The sequence below is a fragment of the Haemaphysalis longicornis genome, unplaced genomic scaffold (genome assembly GCF_048455015.1).
Source record: "Haemaphysalis longicornis isolate Haplotype H1 unplaced genomic scaffold, Haemaphysalis longicornis Haplotype H1 scaffold_5, whole genome shotgun sequence".
NCBI classification, from domain to species: Eukaryota; Metazoa; Arthropoda; class Arachnida; order Ixodida; family Ixodidae; genus Haemaphysalis; species Haemaphysalis longicornis.
The window spans coordinates 2,654,431-2,674,991 of NW_027526385.1; the positions used below are offsets into that span (position 1 = coordinate 2,654,431).

General features: G+C 50.7%; 1 protein-coding gene across 1 annotated transcript in view; it reads left to right on the plus strand.

Moving 5' to 3' along the window:
* Positions 1–17,483: 17,483 nt before the first annotated feature.
* Positions 17,484–20,561, plus strand: part of LOC144137796 (calcium-binding protein E63-1-like) — a 41,878-nt gene continuing 38,800 nt past the window's right edge. The window contains 2 exon segments of the mRNA XM_077669781.1: positions 17,484–17,636; positions 19,529–19,574. Coding sequence (XP_077525907.1) covers positions 17,499–17,636; positions 19,529–19,574 — 184 coding nt within the window. The 5' untranslated portion in view covers positions 17,484–17,498.

The window sequence follows — 20,561 nt, forward strand, 5'->3', positions numbered from 1 at the left end:
AAGGCGCCTTTAACAACGTCACCAACGAATTGATCCTCCAAGGACTCCGAGGCATCAACTGCGGGGAGCGATGTACAACTTTATACCAGCGTTCCTGTCAGGCCGTACCACTGAACTTCGGCTGGGTCCCGTAGAAACGGACACATCCTCAACACCGTCGAAAGGGGCGCCTCAAGGCGCCGTGATTTCATCCTTACTATTTAATATTGCTCTTATTCAACTGCTTCCAAGCTTTCATGCATTCCCAAACTACATCACTCCTTTTGTGCCGATGGTTTTCAAGTCTGAAAGGACACGTGATCAGCCAGAGAACAGCAGGACAGACTGCGTGACGGATTGCTTGGCGTACGCCATTGCCAAGTCAGCTTTACTGGTCCTTCGGGCACGCACACAAGGTAGACCAACCAACCCAAAGCCCGACCCAACCGTCAGCACCGCATCCAGCCCGGTACCTCAAGTCACATCACTACGCCCTTTGGGAGTACCATTTCATGCAGACGGCTCAGGTACCGACTAGCGAGCACAACTAAACACCACGGTCATGCAGTTGACGCAGTTGATCCGACGGATTTTTACCCAGCAGAGCGGTCTCACAGAACAAGACACCTGCTGCATAGTTCAAGCACTGCTGACAAGCCGCATCGCCATAGGCACCCCATACGTCCAACTACGCCCCAAGGAACAGTCTAAAATAGATTCCCTCAATCATAAATCATATAAACTCGTCCTGGGACTTCCCGCTTTTACACCCGCAGATAACCTTTTCAAGTTTGAACTCCATATAACACCTTGAGTGAAATTTTCGAAGCGCAACAAGCAAGCAAACTAAATCGACCGGCTCTAACTCCAACGGGTCGCGTGGTTCTCGACAAACTGGGCTACCTCATCCCTACACCATCCAACGCACCTACGCGGATCCCATCAAACATACGTACCAACATCAAAGTCACCCCCATTCCAAGACACATGCACCCGGAGTGTACAACAAAGGACAAGACAAGCAAGAACGAGATACTTGAGCAATAAATTCACCGACAACCCGGATGTCTATTACGCAGACGTCGTTAGAAATGTTGACCGCCAGGCCCACGTTGCAGTGGTCGTGGGTTCTGAGGGGACAGCAATCTCAGCTGCAACAGTCAGAACAACCGACCCTGATGTCGCAGAAGAAACAGCCATCGCCCTAGCGGCTACTTCCAGCAAAAAGCAAAATATTACCGTCATGATCACTCACTGACAACAGGCCTGCCGGCCTTTCCTATCCGGGCGAATATCTCCGCCTGCGCTCGCACTTCTACAACACGCCAAAACTCTACCGACCATTCACATTGTTTGGACGCCTGGCCATGCCTTTTTTCCCTGGGAATGAGGCTAGCTCACGCCGCTGTCCGCAACATTTGACCACGGGCATTCACAACGGAGGCCGACGACACACCTCCAATCGCCTCTGCCAGCCACTCAGTTCTAACAACATACACGGACATCTTATGCCATTATCGCCGGGAATGTCTCCTTTACCCCCTGCTCACCTATCACTCGATGCACGACTCACGAATCTGGCGCCGAATTTGTGCCAAAGGTGCCCACCCACACGACCCCGCAGTTTTAAGATGGGCAATTTTACGTCACATTTCACCAACCGTTTTTCCCTACAACTGCACAACATGCAGTACACCGAACACCACCGATCACCTCGTGTGAGAGTGCGTCAGAGATCCCAACCCAATGCCATCACCTATAGGCTGACGAGCTTCCAGCTCGAGGGTCAGGCGGAGATTATCTCCCGGGCTGCATGGGGCGCCTGAAGGCGGCCTGGACTGAGGCCCACTCTCCTTTCCCCCTGCCCTTTCCCTTGAACAAGAAATAAATGTTACTCCTTGCTTCCTTACGCTTGCTTCCGCTGGCACTGCATATGCGCTGCAATTTTGTTGGCGTATGTAGTATAGTGGACAGTGCTTAGTCGACGCATACGCTGGCGTTAAACCCGAGGTGGAAGCACTTGTGATCCTCGAGACAGCTGCGACGAATACGAGCCAGGCAGACGGCTTCCCCTGCTGCGCTATGGAGCCGCGAGAGGCCCGCGGCTGTTTTGAGTTTTAACAGCAGGGCTGTGTGTATAGGCTTTTAGTTTCGCCGTCGAGCGCTGCCACAAATCTCAGCCCAGCCGAGCGCACGTGAGCGTGCGCCTCGCGAGGAGCGCCCAGCGTGGGCCAGCCTCGCCTCCGAGAACACTCCGACCAGCTTTCGTGGCGTCATCTCTCGCGTGCTCTTCTGCTCGCCAGTTCACGTGCGTTCGCGCCTGAAGTGGGGAGCACAGACGCCGAGTTCGCAAAGCCGGTTGCCGCAGGCAGATTCCAGCGCGTGCCCACGCAGTCTGCTTCGGGAGAGATGTAAGGCCTGCAGACGAAACGCCCCGCGCCTGCCAGCAAGTTCGGGAATCCATGTGAGTTGCAACAACCGGGTCTCCAACGAAGGGGGAGGAACCGCCCACTTTGCTGTTTCTCCAGCCGTGCACCCCTAGTGCAAACTGCGCCATTTTTTTTTAATTTTACTTCTTCTTTTGGCACCTTTTCTTTCGTTCGGCAATGGACCTTTTTCAAGTAGCGTAGCCCACAAGTGGCGGCCTCCCGAACCACACTTTGGGGATTGTAGAAGAACACGCCCCCTTTTTTTCCGCCTGTCCTGCGCAGTTGAGGAAGCCGTCCCTGGGCTTTTGAGGCAGATAAATTTTTCGATGGCAGTCGTATCGCCTACCTGTCGGCCGCTTTCAGAACTCAGAAAACAAAGCAGCACTTAGATGGCTCGGCGTTCACAACTGGATAATCCAATATGGCGTCATTTTGTTTACATTCTGCCCCCAATAATCGCGGATAGGCCGCTGGGGGCGAGAGTAGCGCATGCGCAGAACGCTACTGGAAAAGGGTCCATTTCGTAGAATTCTAGAGCCCCCCCCTCTGCTGCTCACAACGCTGGGTTTTCCGCCTCGTGCGGAGCATAATGATGTCGCATCAAAATATCGAGAGGGTACGTACTCCCCTCTGTGGAGGTGGCCGACGAACGAAGCTGAGGGGACGCAGAATGTTGAACAAATGTATCAACTGGAGGCGGCGATAGATTTCTTCATTACTACTGGAGTTGCAGTCGGGGCAGCCCTTACGGCAGCACGCAGGCCGTGCTGCTTGGAAGAATTAGCGGCGACGACAACGCCGATGGCGAGGCGCCGTTGTGTCGTGTTCAGCCTGCTGAGCTACGGTTTCTGCCCCGGCGGACACCTACATACACACACACACACACACAAAGAAAAAACAAACAAACAAACAAACAAACGCGCTATGGAACGCCTTGCGCCTCGAAGACACGGGGATCATCGGGACTAGTATTCCAGCGTGAACGACTACCGCCATTTTGGGGGAGCCGAACGAGAAAAGCCACGTACATGTTTGGAGCACGGACGAGCAGGGGGCAGTGCTACTGCTGAGGTATACCGCTGCACAAGAACGCACGCAACCCTAGCCATAAACATTTCGCTCTAAATAAAGACCCCGTGTTGTCCTTATGGCGCCATAGAAATTCCCACGCGCATAAATAATTTATTGAGGGCATTTAATAAAATTGGTAGCCCTGAGCCTGCTTAACAATTATTGAGTCGATTTTTCCGCCTCTTTTGTCTTATGTATTGCGCTTATGTACTTTTGCTGTTTGCGTGCTTTTCGTAAAATATATTTTTTAATATACTATATTCTATATGTCAGTTAATACTTCCACCATTAGATAAAATACTCATTTTTCTCATTTTCAGACCGTCTACATCACTGATATGGCTATTTTTAGGTTACAGTTTTAAGTCCCAATTCCAATTCCATTGATGGTGTGCGTCTGCAACCTCGCGGATACACGTGGACAAAAGAAAAATGGTGACGTGATGGCTTTTGTAAAACCGTTGCGCTGGATTAATAATGATAGCTCGGTGGCAAGGACTTTGTTTTCCAAGAGAACACTGTAGAAATCACCTCCAGAAAGCGGCATTTTGGCAATAGGTTTCATTGCATAGGACAATAAACGGCCAAAGAAATGCGAAGGACGGGAGAAAAAAACAGTAAATGTGTTTTGTTGCTTTGCGTAGATAAAATATAGTCAGTTTTCAGTGATGAGGTACGGTCATTGATTGTCTATCGTGATGGGATCGTAAATTCGCCACATCATTCGCCCTGCGGTGACGACAGGTGACGTCATATTCTCTCCGTGGCCTACCAGTCTTTGCGGGATCGTTGGAAATTACCGAGCACGTGACAGCAAACCCCGTGAAGGTGACGAAAGGGCCTAATCAGCTATCATATCGATTTTAAGTCGGGACGCTTCAAAGCCACTCAACTCTTTTTTTAGTGATCAATCGTTTACCTCGGAGAGATCGCGAAACTGTTTCACGCACTTGCCCAAATTCCCCGCAAGTTGTGCTCTACAGCGTGACATTGCGCCAGATGTGCCACAAGTCTGAAACAAACCTTTCCCGTCGCATTCTTTCGGGGTGGTGATTGCAGATGCGCGTTATGTCCGGAAACAGCTGGCACTAGCCAATCGATGAGCTAATTTCCGTCCCACGTTGTCGGGACGAGCCTGCCGCGCTTTCATTGCACGCGCTGAGCGGTAGAAGCTACAGGGCCCTGTAGATGCGGCACTTGATCGTTGCAAGAGGGGGATATTATGCGCGCTTCTCCTCTGCTTGCTGAAGTCCGCTAGCGTGAACAGCAGCCTGCGCAGAGCGTTGTAGTCAGCACCTTTTGATGACGATGATGAGTGGCGGCGGCCCACAAAAAAATGGTAAAAATCGAGTGTTCTCACGTTTTCACCTTCTCCGTTATTGTCTTCCACCAGTGCAGAACACACAACCAGGCTTGGCCGAATTAATGAGGCGCTCCTTTTCACTGGTCATGTTTTGGTTAATTCTTCGGCTGTTGCACTCATTTAGATTGGAACTTGGTTTCACGAACACATATGTCGCGGGAACAAACAAAACGAACAGGCGACGTTGAATCAACAAGATATAGCGCTAGCAAGGAGAGAGAGAAAAAAAAGAAGCAAAGACAAAACGCGGCGCCTGCTTATTCGAGTCCCGTGAGCAGCCGGCGAGTGCAGGGGAACGCTATAAGCGAGAAGGGAAATAACGGGGAGGCGAGCGAGGCTGCACTTGTAACATGGAGCGCATGAAACATGTTATGCACGAGCATGCGGCTCTTGCTGCGAGGCTTTATTTTTAAAGGGGCCACGAAAAAAGAATACGCGTTTGGTTCGCTGTGAAGACTGCTTTGTGCCGATAACAAGGACACCGATCTCATCGCGAATGGAGACATTTGAGAAAAACAGACGCAGCAGTGGGGACTCCCCAGACACTTTTCGGCTATTTCTCTGTGACGTCACGGAATCGTGTTCGTGCGCTAAACGGTCGCCAGTGACCCCAGACACCGCCAAGCAGCATGACTGGGCGACTGTAACACTGGGACCCCTAGTTCCGTCTGATCGTATCACTCGAATGCTAACGGGCAGGTAACGCACTGGTGACTATGCTTTGGAGCTGCCCTTATGACGTCACTACAGCGCAAAATTTGAAAGTTTCGAGAAATGCTTGCGTTTTTTTTTTTTGTTAGAAAAACGTCTTTCGCGACTGGAATGGAGCTCGAGTGAGCTAGCGAAGGCTGGTTCTTTTAAATTGAGCTTATTTGTATTTTGTCTCCATGGCCCCTTTAAACATTATATTTTAAGTTTACTTGGCCATCTTGGAGTGTGTCGGCCGGGCAAGACAGGTTAGCCGAAGGAGTGCGCTGTCATTCCAGCTAGACGGCGCGTACAGCAGCGCAGATAGCGCTGGGGCCACGTGTCAGCAGCGGAGGCGAAGGACAAACACCGCTCTTGGTGTTGGATCGCAGTGTTTAGGCGGACGGCATTTGTGCATTGGTCCTTACGTGGTTTTTTTTTTTTTTTTTTACGGTAACAGAACGACTCTCAGTCATTTTGATATATTGATCGTTTCATTCATTGCTCTGTCGTACAACGAAGACTCACAGCAGCTCCGCGCGCATCTGTACCTGTCGGAGTGGCGGCAGGTATACAGCTCCGCTCGGATTTAAAAAAAATAGAAAATTTTAGGACCGATTTGGATTGGACACAGTGAATGCATTGTGGCCTTCGATTGAGAAAATGTCGTCAACCGGCGCCCGCTGTTCGACGTACGACGAGTTTGACGTTGCTTGCCACGCCAGGTATACCGCACGCGAAGACTGAATATAAGCCTCAGGTGGAACAGCCACTGACGGCCACAGCTTCCGCCTGCAGAAGCCGATGGCCTTTTCACAATTTCACATTTGGCCCCGACGTCATGACACCCACCCACGATTCTCACTTACCTACTCATTGGGATTGACCAAGGACAATGACAGCTGTCTTCAGAGAGAGAGACTACTTTACTCAGAAGGCTGGTTTTAGGGTGGGGGAGTGGCGGCGGCCGTCGCGACGTCGTCGAGGGCCGGGCCGGTGACCGGTTGCTGCGGTTGCGGTCCGAGCACTACAGAGCTCACCGCCGATGTGCTTCGATGTCAACATAACCGACCAGAATGATCACACGCCCACTGAGTGGGTTGGCCAGTAATTGATTGATTGATTGATTGATTGATTGATTGATTGATTGATTGATTGATTGATTGATTGATTGATTGATTGATTGATTGATTGATTGATTGATTGATTGATTGATTGATTGATTGATTGATTGATTGATTGATTGATTGTACGGTTTAACGCGCCGACGCAACGCAGGCGATGAGGCGCGCCGTAGTGGAGGGCTGCTCCCGATTAATTTTGACTACCTGGGGATCTCTAACGTGCGCCTAAATCTCGTACACACGGGCGTTTTGTCTTTTCGCCTCCATCAGAAAAGCGGCCCCCACGGCCGGGAATCGAACCCGCGACCACGTGCTCAGCAGCGCAACGCCTTAGCCACTGACCCACCGCGGCGGGTAGTGGTAACGACAGCTGCCGTCAAAGGCTCACAAATGGTTCACCTATTCCCACTGGCTGCGAGGTTCAATGGGACACTCACAACTCATATCAAATGCTCGGGTGTTCGCAGAGTGCTTATTTGTTTCTTTTTTGTGCTGCGATCTGAAAACAAGCGAGAGGCCGCGACCCTGTGCTCAGAAGCGGAACGCCTCACCCACGCTTGGCCACCCTCTTGTTTACGGGGCGGGTCATCGAAAGGGGGCGCCTGGAAGCGGACCTTCCACAGCAGTCTGGCACCCAGACAGGCTAGGTTTAACCTGCAAGTTGAAGCACTCTAATGAATTGCCTCAGCACCGGCGAACGACGACCGCGGTCATTTTTACAAAGCCTCGTAATACAATGTCTGCAGAATGAATCGAGCGCCTACACGACGGTTGGCCGTACGCGCGCTCCAGCGCACTCGCCCAGACACTTCGACGTACGCGCAGACTAACGGGCACGGGCTCGGAATGCGTGTCACGTCGGCTTCGCGCTCGGCCACAGCGATCGGCCACCGGCGATCTGGTTCGCGCAGGTCGATGGCGCCGTTAATATGGCGATCATGGCACGAGCCGCACGACGCGTGAAGGGCAGCGCGTGACGGACAGGGCCCAGAATCGCGTCTTTTCCGACGGCGGCTGTCGAGAGAGAGCAGTGGTCGAACGTCGAGGCAGAGCGCACAGCACCGACCTTGACTCTGTTTTGATCGGGCATAAAAGGCGTGTTTTGACGCGCGTTTGGGCCAAGAGCGTGGTCCCGAGTGTTGCCGACGCGCGGTTTCCGGACACACGTACGCCAAGAAACGGGCGCGCGCTGAAGCTGCTTTCGAGCGTGTGACACGTGCACATTGAGCCAAATCTGCCGACAAAGTAGGGTACGAATGATAACGATAGCATCATCATCACCAGCCTATCTACGCCCACTGCAGGGCAAAGGCCTCTCCCATTATTCTCCAATTACCTCGGTCCTGTGCCAACTGTGACCAATTTGTCCCCGCAAACTTCTTGATCTCATCTGCCCATCTAACTTTCTGCCGCCCCCTGCAGCGCCTGCCTTCTCTAGGGATCCACTCTGTTACCCTTAATGACCAGCGGTTAGCTTGCCTTCGCATTACATGCCCTGCCCAAGTCCATTTCTTCTTCTTAATTTCTACTAATATGTCTTTAACACCAGTTTGCTCCCTGACCCACTCCGCTCTCTTCTTATATAGATTTTGTTATGTCCGTGCAACTACTTATCCGCAGCCTATAGGGGTACTTGGCCCTTTTAACAGCGGAGCTGTGTAAAATTGTTAAGCCGTGGCGGGCGTCGCTCAAAAAACGGAGCAGCAATGTGGAGACGAGGAAGACGCTAGGCCAAGGAGTGTTAGGGGAAATGGCGAGGAGGCAAGGCGCGCACGAGCAAGTGTGGGGAACAGGCGTCGAGATACAGATGTTCGGGTGGGGAGGCGCGCGTCGGGGATTGGCTGCGCCCAGTGATGACGCAAGCCCTGACGTGCAGGTGTTCTCCTAGTTGAGAGAGGCGGCGTGCACTCGGCGGCCCCAGTATCCGATCTGCCGATATCCACCAGCTCCGCTGCTTCCTCAGTCTTCGCTTCTCAAATTCGAAGGGAGGCTGATTTCCACCCCCCCCCCCCCTTTTTTTCCTGCGTTATATGTTTGCAAAAGGTTCAAACTCGTGCGAAAGCCACTCTGAAAACGCGAGAGCCCCACCTTGGGAGCAAGGAAATTATATCTATGGTATATTACATGGCGTGAGAACGGCCTCGTTTCCACTGTTCAGTTATAGAGCTGCATGGGGGACAGGCACTACCGGAGAGCTTTGTAACATCAACGTGGCGTATCGTTAACTCAATTCGCCTCTGTTGTTGTTGTTTCTTGACGCGGGTGCTTAATCTGGATGAATGCTTGCCCAAGGTCGTTCTTCTGCTCGTCCCTTCGATAAATCAAAACTTTGTTTGCGGACGCTGATACGCTTTCCTGTCCTCCTGTAATAGCAAAGCAGCCTTTGGCGTAGGCGTCCACAAACGCGCCTCTTTGTATCCTCAGAGGAACGAGTGCTCGCAGTGTGTGACCGCTGCGAGCGAGTGAGTGATTCGAGGTGAGGAAAGGAAAAGAGCTGGACTGGGGACATTTTCAACTCGTCGGGAGTTCACCAGCGTACGACCCGGTCCGGGATTAGTGGAGTGGGAGGGCATATATGAGAGTGAAAGGGGGCAGAAAAGGAGAGAAAGGGAAGCAAAGCTAAGCTACCGCCGCCTCGGCAATGGCCCAAGGCTTGCACACAAGCGTCGGTCTACAGCCACTCTGTGGAAACAGTGCGGGTAGTGCAGCATGCTTCGCATCAGCACGAACGTTCGCTTCACCGCCATGCCACTACTTGCGCGGTGGTGCACCCGTTACGGGCATGTCGGTGATGGTCGGCGTAAGAGGCTAGGTGATCTCACAGCCCGACGGCCAGATACTGCAAAGTAGCCGAGGTATGTACCCGAAGAATGCTCCGAAAGAAAAAAAAAGACGGTTTGTCTAATAGTGTACGCGAGAAATGCAACAATGGAGTGAACCGAAATAAAAAAATTCCCCCGCATTTCCCCGAGGGGGAGAATGTGAAAGTGCGAATGCACGGTTGTCGGCCCGCTTGCGGCGCTTGCGCTCGGCCCCCGCAGCCCACCGCCTCGCCGCCTTCTCTTCCATCTCTTCCATCGGGTTTGTAGTATCACGTGTACACCACGCAGTTATCAAGCCGCTATAACGCCGCTGAGTCGCCAACGCACGCCGCTGACGACGTAGTTTGAATGCGTTAAAGATATAAGGCGCGTCACTAACACTGATATCAGCGTCGCGTCCGTGGCTTGGTCGGTAGAGCGTCGCGCTGCGGCCGCAAAGTCCGCGGATCGAAACCTGGCGCCGGATGCTGTTTTTTTTTTATATAGAGAGGAGGACTGCGGACGCCGCCGCCGCCGGCGGCGGTGGAAGGTTTGGGGTCGCTTAAAAAGTGCATTCGCACTTAAAAACCATACACCTGTGCGTCTAACGACGACAATGGCTGAACACGAAGCTCTCTTGTGAGGGATTCCTCGGTCGACGTCCGCGCCTGAACTTTGACTCGCTGAGCTTTGACTCTGACTCGTACGCCGTTTGGGGGTTTTATTGTAGCGGCTTTGACTTTGAGCCTTCCCCCTTTGACTTTGCACGAGGAAAGTTTCGCGTCCAAGCACCGTCTGGTTAGGCGGACGGGTGCATAATTTCCCCAGTTTTGCCCGTCCAGGCAGCCCTCTCCGAATCCAAACGGCTCCCGTAAAGACCGTGCCGGAGTGGCGCAGTCGCATAGACGTCGGCTTCACAACGCGAGGCACCCAAGTTCGATTCTGACCACGGGAAGTGTTTTGTAGGCGCTTCCACGATCATCATCATCGTCAAAGAAAGTTGGCTTTCCTGCAGTTCGCTTTGCGGTGCGCACGGATCGACGCTATCAGTGAGACATACAAAGCTTAGCCTTAAAATTGGCAGCCTTTTCCCAATTCCTGAATATGGGCTAAAGTAAGCAATCCGTCATGACTGAGTGACTCGTTTGGCGGCAAAGCCGCCGGCCAGAAATGCGGCGGCGCATGAGTTCCCGTTGGTTCTTGTAGACGCTGCTCCTACATTCCCACTGGAGGCCAAAAAATCCCCATTGGATCGACAGGACTGACAGGCAAACAAGGCCGCTGCTAAAGCGGGCAAACCTGACCACTGAAGTCGTTAGAGCGAAAAGCATGGTCGGCTTGGCACGGTGTGCGGGCCGCGTACGAGAAACGCGCTGTGGCGGGCTTCTAAGAAACTCGAGCAAGTCGAGCATCGTCCTCCCGAGCATCAAGGCCGCGAGGGAGATGGACGAGATGCTCACGCGTCCTAAAAGGGCCCCTGCAACACTTTTGCCTATTATTTTGTAATTATGAAATGCTTTCAGAACGCCGCCTACAATTAAGCACATCCGGTACTTAGAATACGGGAGCTAGCACCTAAGCCATATCAACAGCCGCATATATTACAAAACTACCTGCCTATGTCTGAAAAACTTTCCGCTATCTCAGAAGGACATTATCGTTATCGCCTGCAATCCTTCGAAAAATGGCCTATGAAACGTTTGTTCGCACTAAAATGGAATACGCATCTGCAATTTGGAGCCCTCATCAGATATACCTAATTACATTCTTGAATCGATTTAAAATCGTTCCACAAGGTAACTCTCCTCAAATTATAACAAACGTTGTACTATCGGTCAAATAAAATCAGCCCTCGGTCTCCGTGTTCTGTCAGCTCGAGGCAAAATTGCACGTCTCTGTCTATACCACAAAATATACTATAACTTTCCTAGCCTACATGGTTCACTTTTACTTTCGCCCGTCCGCACATCTCGCCGCTTATTTAATTCCATGAGTATTCAGCGTCTGTTTGGCTCTACTAACGCATTCCACAAATCATTCCTGCCTACGACCATCGAAGAGTGGAACGGTTTGACGAATGATATTGTCAGTGAACAGGTTCCCTTTATCCTTAGAAATTTCTTACTAGTTACCTTTGATCGGTAACCGCTTCATTTTAAAAGTTCTGTTTTTCTCATTTCGTTGCTTGATCGCTGCCACATGTACATTTTGGATAAGGGACTAACTGCAACTATTTCGTTTTGCATGTCCTGTGTTCTTTTTTGATTGCTTGTTTGCGGCTACCTGTATGTTTTGGTATACATATACTGTTACCATGAATTGCATTTTCATTACCATTTGTACTTTTATGATGATACCCCCTTCTAATGTACTACCCCGCGAGGGTCCTTAAAGGGTAAACAAGTGATGATGGCGATGAAATATTATTTGCTACGCCATCAGACAACTTAGCTGGCTCGCTCAAAAGATTTTTTTTTTCTTCCCGGTCTTGGCGTTGTTTGAGGGCTCGAATGACGTCGTTCGAGCGATGTCTCGGCTATTGGCCGGCTTTTTTCCGTTGTGGCAATAAACGCATTCGACGGCCATTTTAAAGAAAAACGCAAAAAATAAAGCACAAAGTGGAAGAAGTATCTGCTGCGACGTGCAAACCGCGCAGTGCCGCTCTCTGCCGGCTACAACCACAGCTTTCGCAGTGTTTCCATGCCCAAAGGAAAGAAGGAGAGCGTCTATCGGAGGTGTTGCGCTGGGTTCAAGCGTGGCGTGGTGACGGAAGCATCGACGAAAATGGCTCAGGTTTAAAGCTAGTTATCACTTGCGATATCAAAGACTATGCAATCGGTGTTTCGTGAAAGTTTTGCTTTGCTTAAGATTTCGCAGCCTGCCGTCTAGCTTTCCAATGACGCGAGTTCAATCCCGGCCTCGGTGGTTGCTTTTAATTCTGGTAATAGCTAAAAGCGAAAACGCCCAAGTGTCGAGATTTCGGCGCTCGTTAAAGATCTCCAGGGGGTCAAAGACAATCCGGAGCCTTCCACTGCGGCGCCCATCATAGCCAGGTTCAGCTTGGGCGCGTTAAACCCCCTTTCCATCAATCAACCAGTCAGCTGTTCAGCTTTACCTACTGGATGATTGGGTTCGTCCTTTCGCTTTCGCTGTAAGGCACGCACAGGCAGTTCGGCCGGCGTGCCGTCGATGGCGAGGCTGAGGGACCAGGCGGCGGTGAATTAGTCGTTGAATGCTCGCCTAGTCACGTGGTACCACAGCGGCCAGGCTCCTAGCGAGCGAAGCGATAAGGCGCAGCGTGCGCGCCGGTGGCTGAAGGTCACTTGCGACGCGATGAACGACCTTGAAAGATGTAGCGTAGGAGAGCTCTTAAAAATTGACAAGGCTGGATAAACAGCGGAGCTGGGAGTCGGTCTAGCTTATTTCGGTCTTGCTAGGCTTTGCTAAGTTTTATTGGGTTTTGCGATGCTCTCGATAGGCTAGGTCATACTCAGTGGGCTCTAGGCTAAGTGCTGAGGGTGAGGTAAAGTTTAGCCGGATTTAATGAGGCCGTTTCAATCGGTCACCCGCACTGACAGCGGATCCCAGGGTCGACGCCCAGCTCCGCTGTTTCTGCAGCCTTGCCCCGCTACTGCAAGCAGCGCCTTTTTTTTTTTTTTTTTGCGTTTTAGTAGCCGAGTAAAAACTATCACATTTAAAATGGTATAGAAACGGGCGCGCATAGGCACATGCCCCTTGCGCTCACACTCGAGTAGGCTCGAAAGCCGGCTTCACTGTTATAATACCGTATCTGCGATAGTGCACCCTTTACAAACCCGCAGTTTTTTTTTCTTCCGTTCATTTTTTCTTATAACGCCACCGAATCAAGCTCAAGCTCAAAAAGCTCCCCTGTTAAAATCTCGCAGATATACTGCAGTGATATCAAATCAACAACGGCGGCAAGCTAGTTTGTTTATCTTGCCTGATGGCCCAAAGCTCATCAGAAAACTCTTCACAGCCGCCCGCAACGCAACCAGCCCGAAATACCGGAGCTGCTGCGAAGCGGGACGAGCCGGCAAGCGTGCGGCCCAAGCGGGCCAGGAGTGCCCGCCGAAGCGCCGGCAAGCGCTTCTGCGAAACACGTGACCCTGACGTCGCCCTCCGATATGGCTAATGTCCGCACGCTTAATTCCCACGATGCTGCATTCGTACGGGACGGAGTCTTCGCGAAATTAATCCCGTAAAGGATTGTTGCTCTAAAGGGTGGCTGCTCCTGCAAGCACTCACAAACACACGAGACGTATACGTACGGACACACTGCGCCACCGTCTGTTAGAAGCATGCCAGCCTGGATAGCTGAAGGACGACCTATCATGGCCGCCCAAGTTCAGTCGCAGCTGAGGAAACGTACTCGTTGTCAAATACATTTAGTCATTGGGCAAAGAGACGGAAGTTAAGTACCTTCCTTCGACGAGAGGGTGTGTTCCATCAGCTCACTTCGCGGCAAATGTCGTCGAAAGACGATAGTCTTCTGTTGCCCCTGCCCCGTAAATGCCTCCCCGCCCACTTCTCACGCTCTTCCCCTCCCGTCTCGTTCCTCCCGCAATAAACACGGTGTGGTTCCCTCAAGTCAATTCAATTTTCCCGCGTGCCACTGCCACTGGAACCTTTTATTACTGTCAGACTGAATTCTTGGAACGCCTCCAGAAAGTTAAGGCTCTGGTGCGAGCGCTTTTTGTATTATTCCTGGGTCAAAATATTTGTTTCCACCTGCATTTATTATTTGCTATCACAAACACCCAGCGCACATGTGTATTCAATTAAGCGAACACTGCCTAGCACCAGTTGTGCATTGATGTTTTACCTCAAACGTTTTTGCTTCACATTATTGACAAGTTTAAAGCATGGTACCGGATTTAGTGGTTCGGTGAGGTTTTGCCTATAAACTTCTCGTTCAAAAGTTATCCCATATTTTATTCGGGCGGCTGAAACGAGGTACAGGCAGACAGAAGGACATACAGATATATAATTTTGGTAGTTAAGCAGTCATAAGGAAAGCTATCGTATTTCAAAACTTCGCATTAACGAGTGGGTACGTTTAAGGCCGCTTCAAGTTGGCTGCCTAGGACGTTGATACCTGAGACGAAGAAAAATCGTGCGAAATAATGCCAAACAACTCTCGGTCCTGAAGAACGATTATTAGATCTGCTCTTACGCCCGGTTGGTGACCGTGAAAGGAAGCCGTATCTGCAACCATAACTCCGACAAAGTTTCGGGGCATGGTGTGGAGGCGCACTTATTTTCCTCCGTCAGTTAAATTCAAGGCCCCCTCTTCGGTAGGTGTATGTCGTGCCCACAGTTCGCGGGAATAAAGGCCGCAGTATACTCACCGATCGCCTACGACCCAAAACTACGATAACGCAAACGTCTACCATATAAGGGCGCTGGTTTGGTTCGCGAGGTCATGAAATATATCGCCTGGGAAAATGTACCCAATTCGAAACGATCACACCCCTCCCCCGCAAGTACGGCTCCTCAGAATGGGACGCCTGACCAGATTCAAATGTATGGCGGCTTTTCCTTTAAGGCGAACTTACCCCGCCCAGGAAGCTATCGCCAGTTTATGGCCATCCCATCAGTGCGCAATACTTTTCACCAGTACCGACACGAGTGGGTGCTTAGCTCTCCGAATTCCCTGCCGGATCAATGCACTGGGGTTCCCTTCTCACTCCCAATACTGCATGCCTACTTCACAGCGCGACGGCGCAAAAGAAGCGCGGGGTCGCTGGAATCGCTAATGGTCAGAGCGATAGGAGCAAGAACATAACTTTCGACCGCGGCGCATTCACGAACGCTCGCTTTCCGACAGCCGATGCCTACAGCTTCCGTTACCCTTTGTGACCATGTAAGTGGATCCATGAGTGTGCATTCCTCGAGGAGAAAAAAAAAATGCCTCCGGGACTGAAAGCACCACTAACTGCCGCTCTTCTGAACCATGGGATGGAAAATAGCTGAGTTGCAAAAGTGTGCGTGTCCCATGTGCGCTTCGCTCCGGAAAGAACAAAACAAAGGGATCGTGCGTGGTAGCAGCCAACTTATTCCCAGCGCGCTTCCCCTCCCCCTTGAGCAGTGGGAGGGCGCAATGAGCCGCTCCCGCCGGCTAAGGGACCCGACGGCTCTGGTCTCTCGAGTCCGGACAGCGGCCAGGTGCCCTGCATGGGCGTACACTGAGGAACTTCACTCACCCCACAAACAGCCCCAACAAGCTCAATGAAGCTCATTCCTCCTCGAGATATGCGCCCACAGGGGCCTCTACGGCCCCGAGAATCCACCGAAGCGACGTGCACGCACTCTGAAATACCTAGGCAGCTTACATGTATACCAAGCATACCACGTTTATTTTCTCCATGTCATGCAGTCATTGCGCGAATGAACAGCGATCCTATTCGGCTTGCTCTGCACTTTTATTTATTTATTTATTTATTTATTTGTTTGTTTGTTTGTTTGTTTGTTTGTTTGTTTGTTTGTTTGTTTGTTTGTTTGTTTGTTTGTTTGTTTGTTATTTGAAATACTGCCAGTCTCTTTTGAGACCTGAGCAGGTGGGCATGCATAAACAGACATAGACAGTAACAGTAGAACAGGTGGGTATACTTGAGTAAACATGAATAATAGACAATAACAGCAGAACCGGTGGCTATACATGAATAAACACGGATAATAACAGTAAGGATACTCGGTAGATAACATAACAGTGGTGAATAAACATTCTTTAAGCTGATAAAAGGGAAACATGCAGGTTTTGTTTACGCAGCCAGGTGTTCGGTGTGGACAAGGAAATGGAAGTGCGCGACTCATATTTCAACAAAATTTGGCCGAACAGATCTGAGAAGTGTACGTGTCTGAATGTAGCCCCTTATTTACATCCAAGCAACGAATATCGAGCATGCGAGTAGAACAAGTTATATAAAATCAGAAAAACAGCAGGAAGAACATGTTACAGAAATCAAACATAAAGGAGGAATTAACAGTCCAGAGTCGCCGCAAAAGGATACTTTGCAACACGCGATGCAGACATACAAAGGCGTAGGTGCTGTACATTGTGCAGTGTACTGCAGCGTAACGTGAATGGGAACTGGATGAAAGATTTCCAACTATTTGATGTTTTCCTATTAGGGGCTACTATTCGCGGTTCTTAATAAAAATTCAGATAATGAATCCGTGTTAGTGACAGACGGGCTTAAGCGGTTTCACCCTCTAATGGCGAGTGGAAAAAACGAATACTTAAAGGCATCGTTATGACAGGAATATTCGAGTAAAGTGCGCGGGCGCTTTTGCCTTGTTTGCCGGGTTCCGGAGAGGCGGATGTAATTATATGCGTCGATTTTATAATGATTGTGCAAGAGTTGGAACAGGTATACTTTAGTCGCCCCTGTGCTCTAAATTCAAGTGTAGAAAGCCCACAATAAGTTAACGTATTAGTTGGTGAGTCCGTACGCATATACTTATTGCATATAAATCTGACGGCTTGCCTCTGAACTCTTTCCAGTTTTGTAATGCTGGTAGCAGTAGTATACGGGAACCATACGGTGTTGGCGTATATTCCAGTACTGGCCTTATGTATGTGGTGTAAGCTAGGAGTTTAGTTGATTTTGGCGCAAGCCGCAAACATCTTCGAATATAAAACAGCTTGCGCAAGGCAGAGGATGTAATGCTTGCGATGTGCGAGTCCCATTTAAGATAACCCCTAAATATTTGTGTTCATTTACTTTGACCAGTTGCGTGTCGTTGATGCGGTAAGAGAAATCAATGGTTATCTTACAGCGTAATAGACGCCCTCTTTCTCACACGAACTCGTCAGATCGGAGCTGAGCACATTGTATAGAACGTGGTTTCCTCCCCCCCGTGCAAGGGTATACCTGAGGTGCGAATAGGTCAAAGCTGAGGTCGCTTGCGTGCGTGAAGCGTGTTTGTGGTGAGCGCATTGGGCGCTGCATTGCGCGACGATGCGTGCTGACTTTACCTTCCCTCTTGTCCCCTTCCCTCCCACCTGGCCCGTCCCTCGTCGATGGGGGCTGGCTGGACCGGAAGTGCCAGCCGGCAGCGGGTCTCCATGCCGCTTCCGCCGCCCAGGAAGGCCGCCGCCAACACGACCCGGACGACATCGGCGTCCGCCGCTGCCTCATCGGCCAGGAAGAAATCTGCCGTACGTGCGCCTCCTGCCTTCTCACAGACGGAGGCCGGGAACTCGTAGTACGCATTTGCACAGAATAGGCCCGGGCAGGTGATCGAAACAGAACCACTTAAAACAACTGCAGTTGAACGGGGCCATGAAGACAAAGCACAGCTTAGCTCTATTTGAAATAACTAGAATTATTTCGCTCACTCAGCTCCATTATAGCCTCGAAAGACGTTTCATTGGCCGAAAAGACGCAAGAGATAGAGAAAAACTCGCATTTCCCTCTGCAGCGACGTATTATAGGCAGGAGTGACGCCGTATTGGGGTAGCATTAAATACATCAGTAAAATTGTGTTAACTTCACGTTAGGTGATTCAGGTGACGCTATCAGTAATAACTGGAGGCTGTACTGCAGTTGCCCAGTCATGTTTCTCGGCGGGGGCGTGACCCGGCGGCCGCCAATGGCACAAACAAGATGTAGGAAAGGAAGCCGTGGACTCGGTTATGCGCTGTGGCTCTCCTACATTTATTTAGTGTGCGTTAGGCCCGGCCGTAACTTGTAGAGCGGCGTAGACAAGCGTCCGCCCAGCGCAGTCGTGTTCGATCTCTCGTGGCGCGTGGCTCTGCTGAGGCTGCCGGGCAAGCACTGCTGATGATGATTGTGGGAGGATGCGGATGATGACGATAGTGGCGCTAAATGCAGATGGTGTTGCCGCCCCTACAAAGATTCTGTGACGTCATCGAGACTTCACCCGAAAGTGGCTGCGGAGTCGCCCCTGGTTCATATGTTTGCTCCCTTAATGTCTCTATTATTTTCGCGAAGTTTGCGATAAAATTGGTGTTGTTGTTATCGGCACAAAGCAGTGCTTTTAATGAACGCAACTTGTAGTTTATCAAGCCTTCAGAGCAAAGCCACTAAGCCACATGCGACTGCTGCACAACAAGGTAGCTCCGACATTCCTGAAGTACAATTCGAAATTGAATTCGAAGGGAACCGGTAGATAGTTCGATTTGATTAATATTTGAACACTCGGAACGTGTATAATGCATGCCGACAATTTCAAAGTAACGTTCAAACTGCCCCTTTGAAATTCGACATACCCTGTTTCAGTATAAACAGGTTTGTCTGTAACGGAGACATCAGCGGGTTGAAAGCAACGTTATTTGCTGCTGCACTTTTATACCGCTACGTAAGCACGGAAGCGCGCCCCAACATAACGATTAATGACACGGGTGGTCCAACCCCAACAAAATCAGAATGTAACTATTTCGTCGTGATTGTTCGCTACCAACTGCTGCCTCATGCTGGGACTAGCGCAGTAGGGTGAGCAGCAAAACAGATGGTTGCAGAATTACAAAAATTCAGGGGTTAAACGCGACGACACTTCACGTGGCAGTGAGGCGCGCCGTAGGCTCCGGATTTCAACGTGCGCCGAAATCTCAACGCACGGCCGTTTTTACCTGAAAAGCAGCGACTGCGGCCGGGATTGAACCCGAGTCGTTGGGCTCAACAGCACAGCTCCTTGGGAACCTGAGGATGCTTGCTGTGTTAACTCCGCTTGATGCGCGTTGTGTTCGCTTCTAGAAACGTGCTTTTAGGCGGTCATGTATGATCTGCAAGTAGCCTCCACATCACGTGAGCGAGCAGAAGACAACTGGGGGCTGTGAATCCTCTTCCCTTCAGGATAAATGGCGATTGTGAGGAGCGGGGCCCGACACTGTATTATATCTGCCCGCGGAATGGTGGTACTGCATTCAAGGGGCGCTCATCTTCGCGGCAACAACGTTTGATCAGTAATTAAGGAACGCATTGTTGTGGCGCAATCTTTGGGGCAAGGTGGAGTTTTTTAGAGCGAGCCCCATCTGTGATTTCCGACATTTTCTTTTTCGCTTATCTCTTTCCGATCTCTCCAACCCAGAGCCACGAGTGCGTACTGGCACCCCTGCCCGACCATCAGATACAAGGTATGTCATTGTGTTCCAAAAATCATGCATTTTTGAATTCTTCTATAACGACCGGATGAGTGACCTATAACCTATAAATTTTCTGCTGCGCACTGTTCACTTTCCACGCACATTGGGTGCGCAACTGATTCCGTTTACTTCCACGGGCATGAGAAGACCAAGTAGTCACAGGTTGGTACAGATGGTCGACGTGTTACCTCGCTCAGGGACCAAGCTTTCCCCTACCCCATCCTCTCTACCCCATCCTTTCTCTCATTACGCATCTCTTTCACCGATGTCACTTCGGTGTGGGTGTGAGTACATCCTCTTGTGCATACAGCTTTATCAAATTTCTGACATCAGTTCGCTGTTCCAGATGTTTTGTTACCGTTGGCTCCGGATTGTTCCCCCGTAAATGCCCTGCCATCAATTCTTTATGGGAAATTTTCGACCCTTCCCTCAATTGTGAGCTTTACCATTTTTTATGGAAACGCCGTCGGTATTCTTCCCTGCATGGGTGCATGGGGGGGAAGCCACCTCCCTTAATTTCTTTTTGTTATCGTTAAAGGGGGGAAGGGGGGGGGTAGTTGCGTCAAAGGCAACTGGCCTTATATGTGTTCCCTATATCTGGCCCTGAAACCTGAACAGAAAATTGTCGCCGAGTTCTCCCGAAACACTTTGTAGTTCTTTTACTCAACCAGCACTTTACTGGAGACTTCTTTCGCCGCGAGTTCCACGTGCCGAGCGTTGAGTAAAGGCTCGTCAAGAGGGCCGTCCTAATTGACTGCGGAGCGATCTAGTTTCAGATCTTCGCAGTCCCCATGTACTGTACTCCGGACCAGGTGAAAGCGCGGGAACAAGGCGTCAGTAAGAAAGCGCCGTGGAACCACTTTAAGCCACGTGTGCTGTCGTGGATCTGTATTGAATGTTTAACTATCTTCCTTTGGGTTCGAAGAAAAACAAGAACAATGTCATGCAGCGGCGCGCGGGCGGGGAACGTGGTAAACA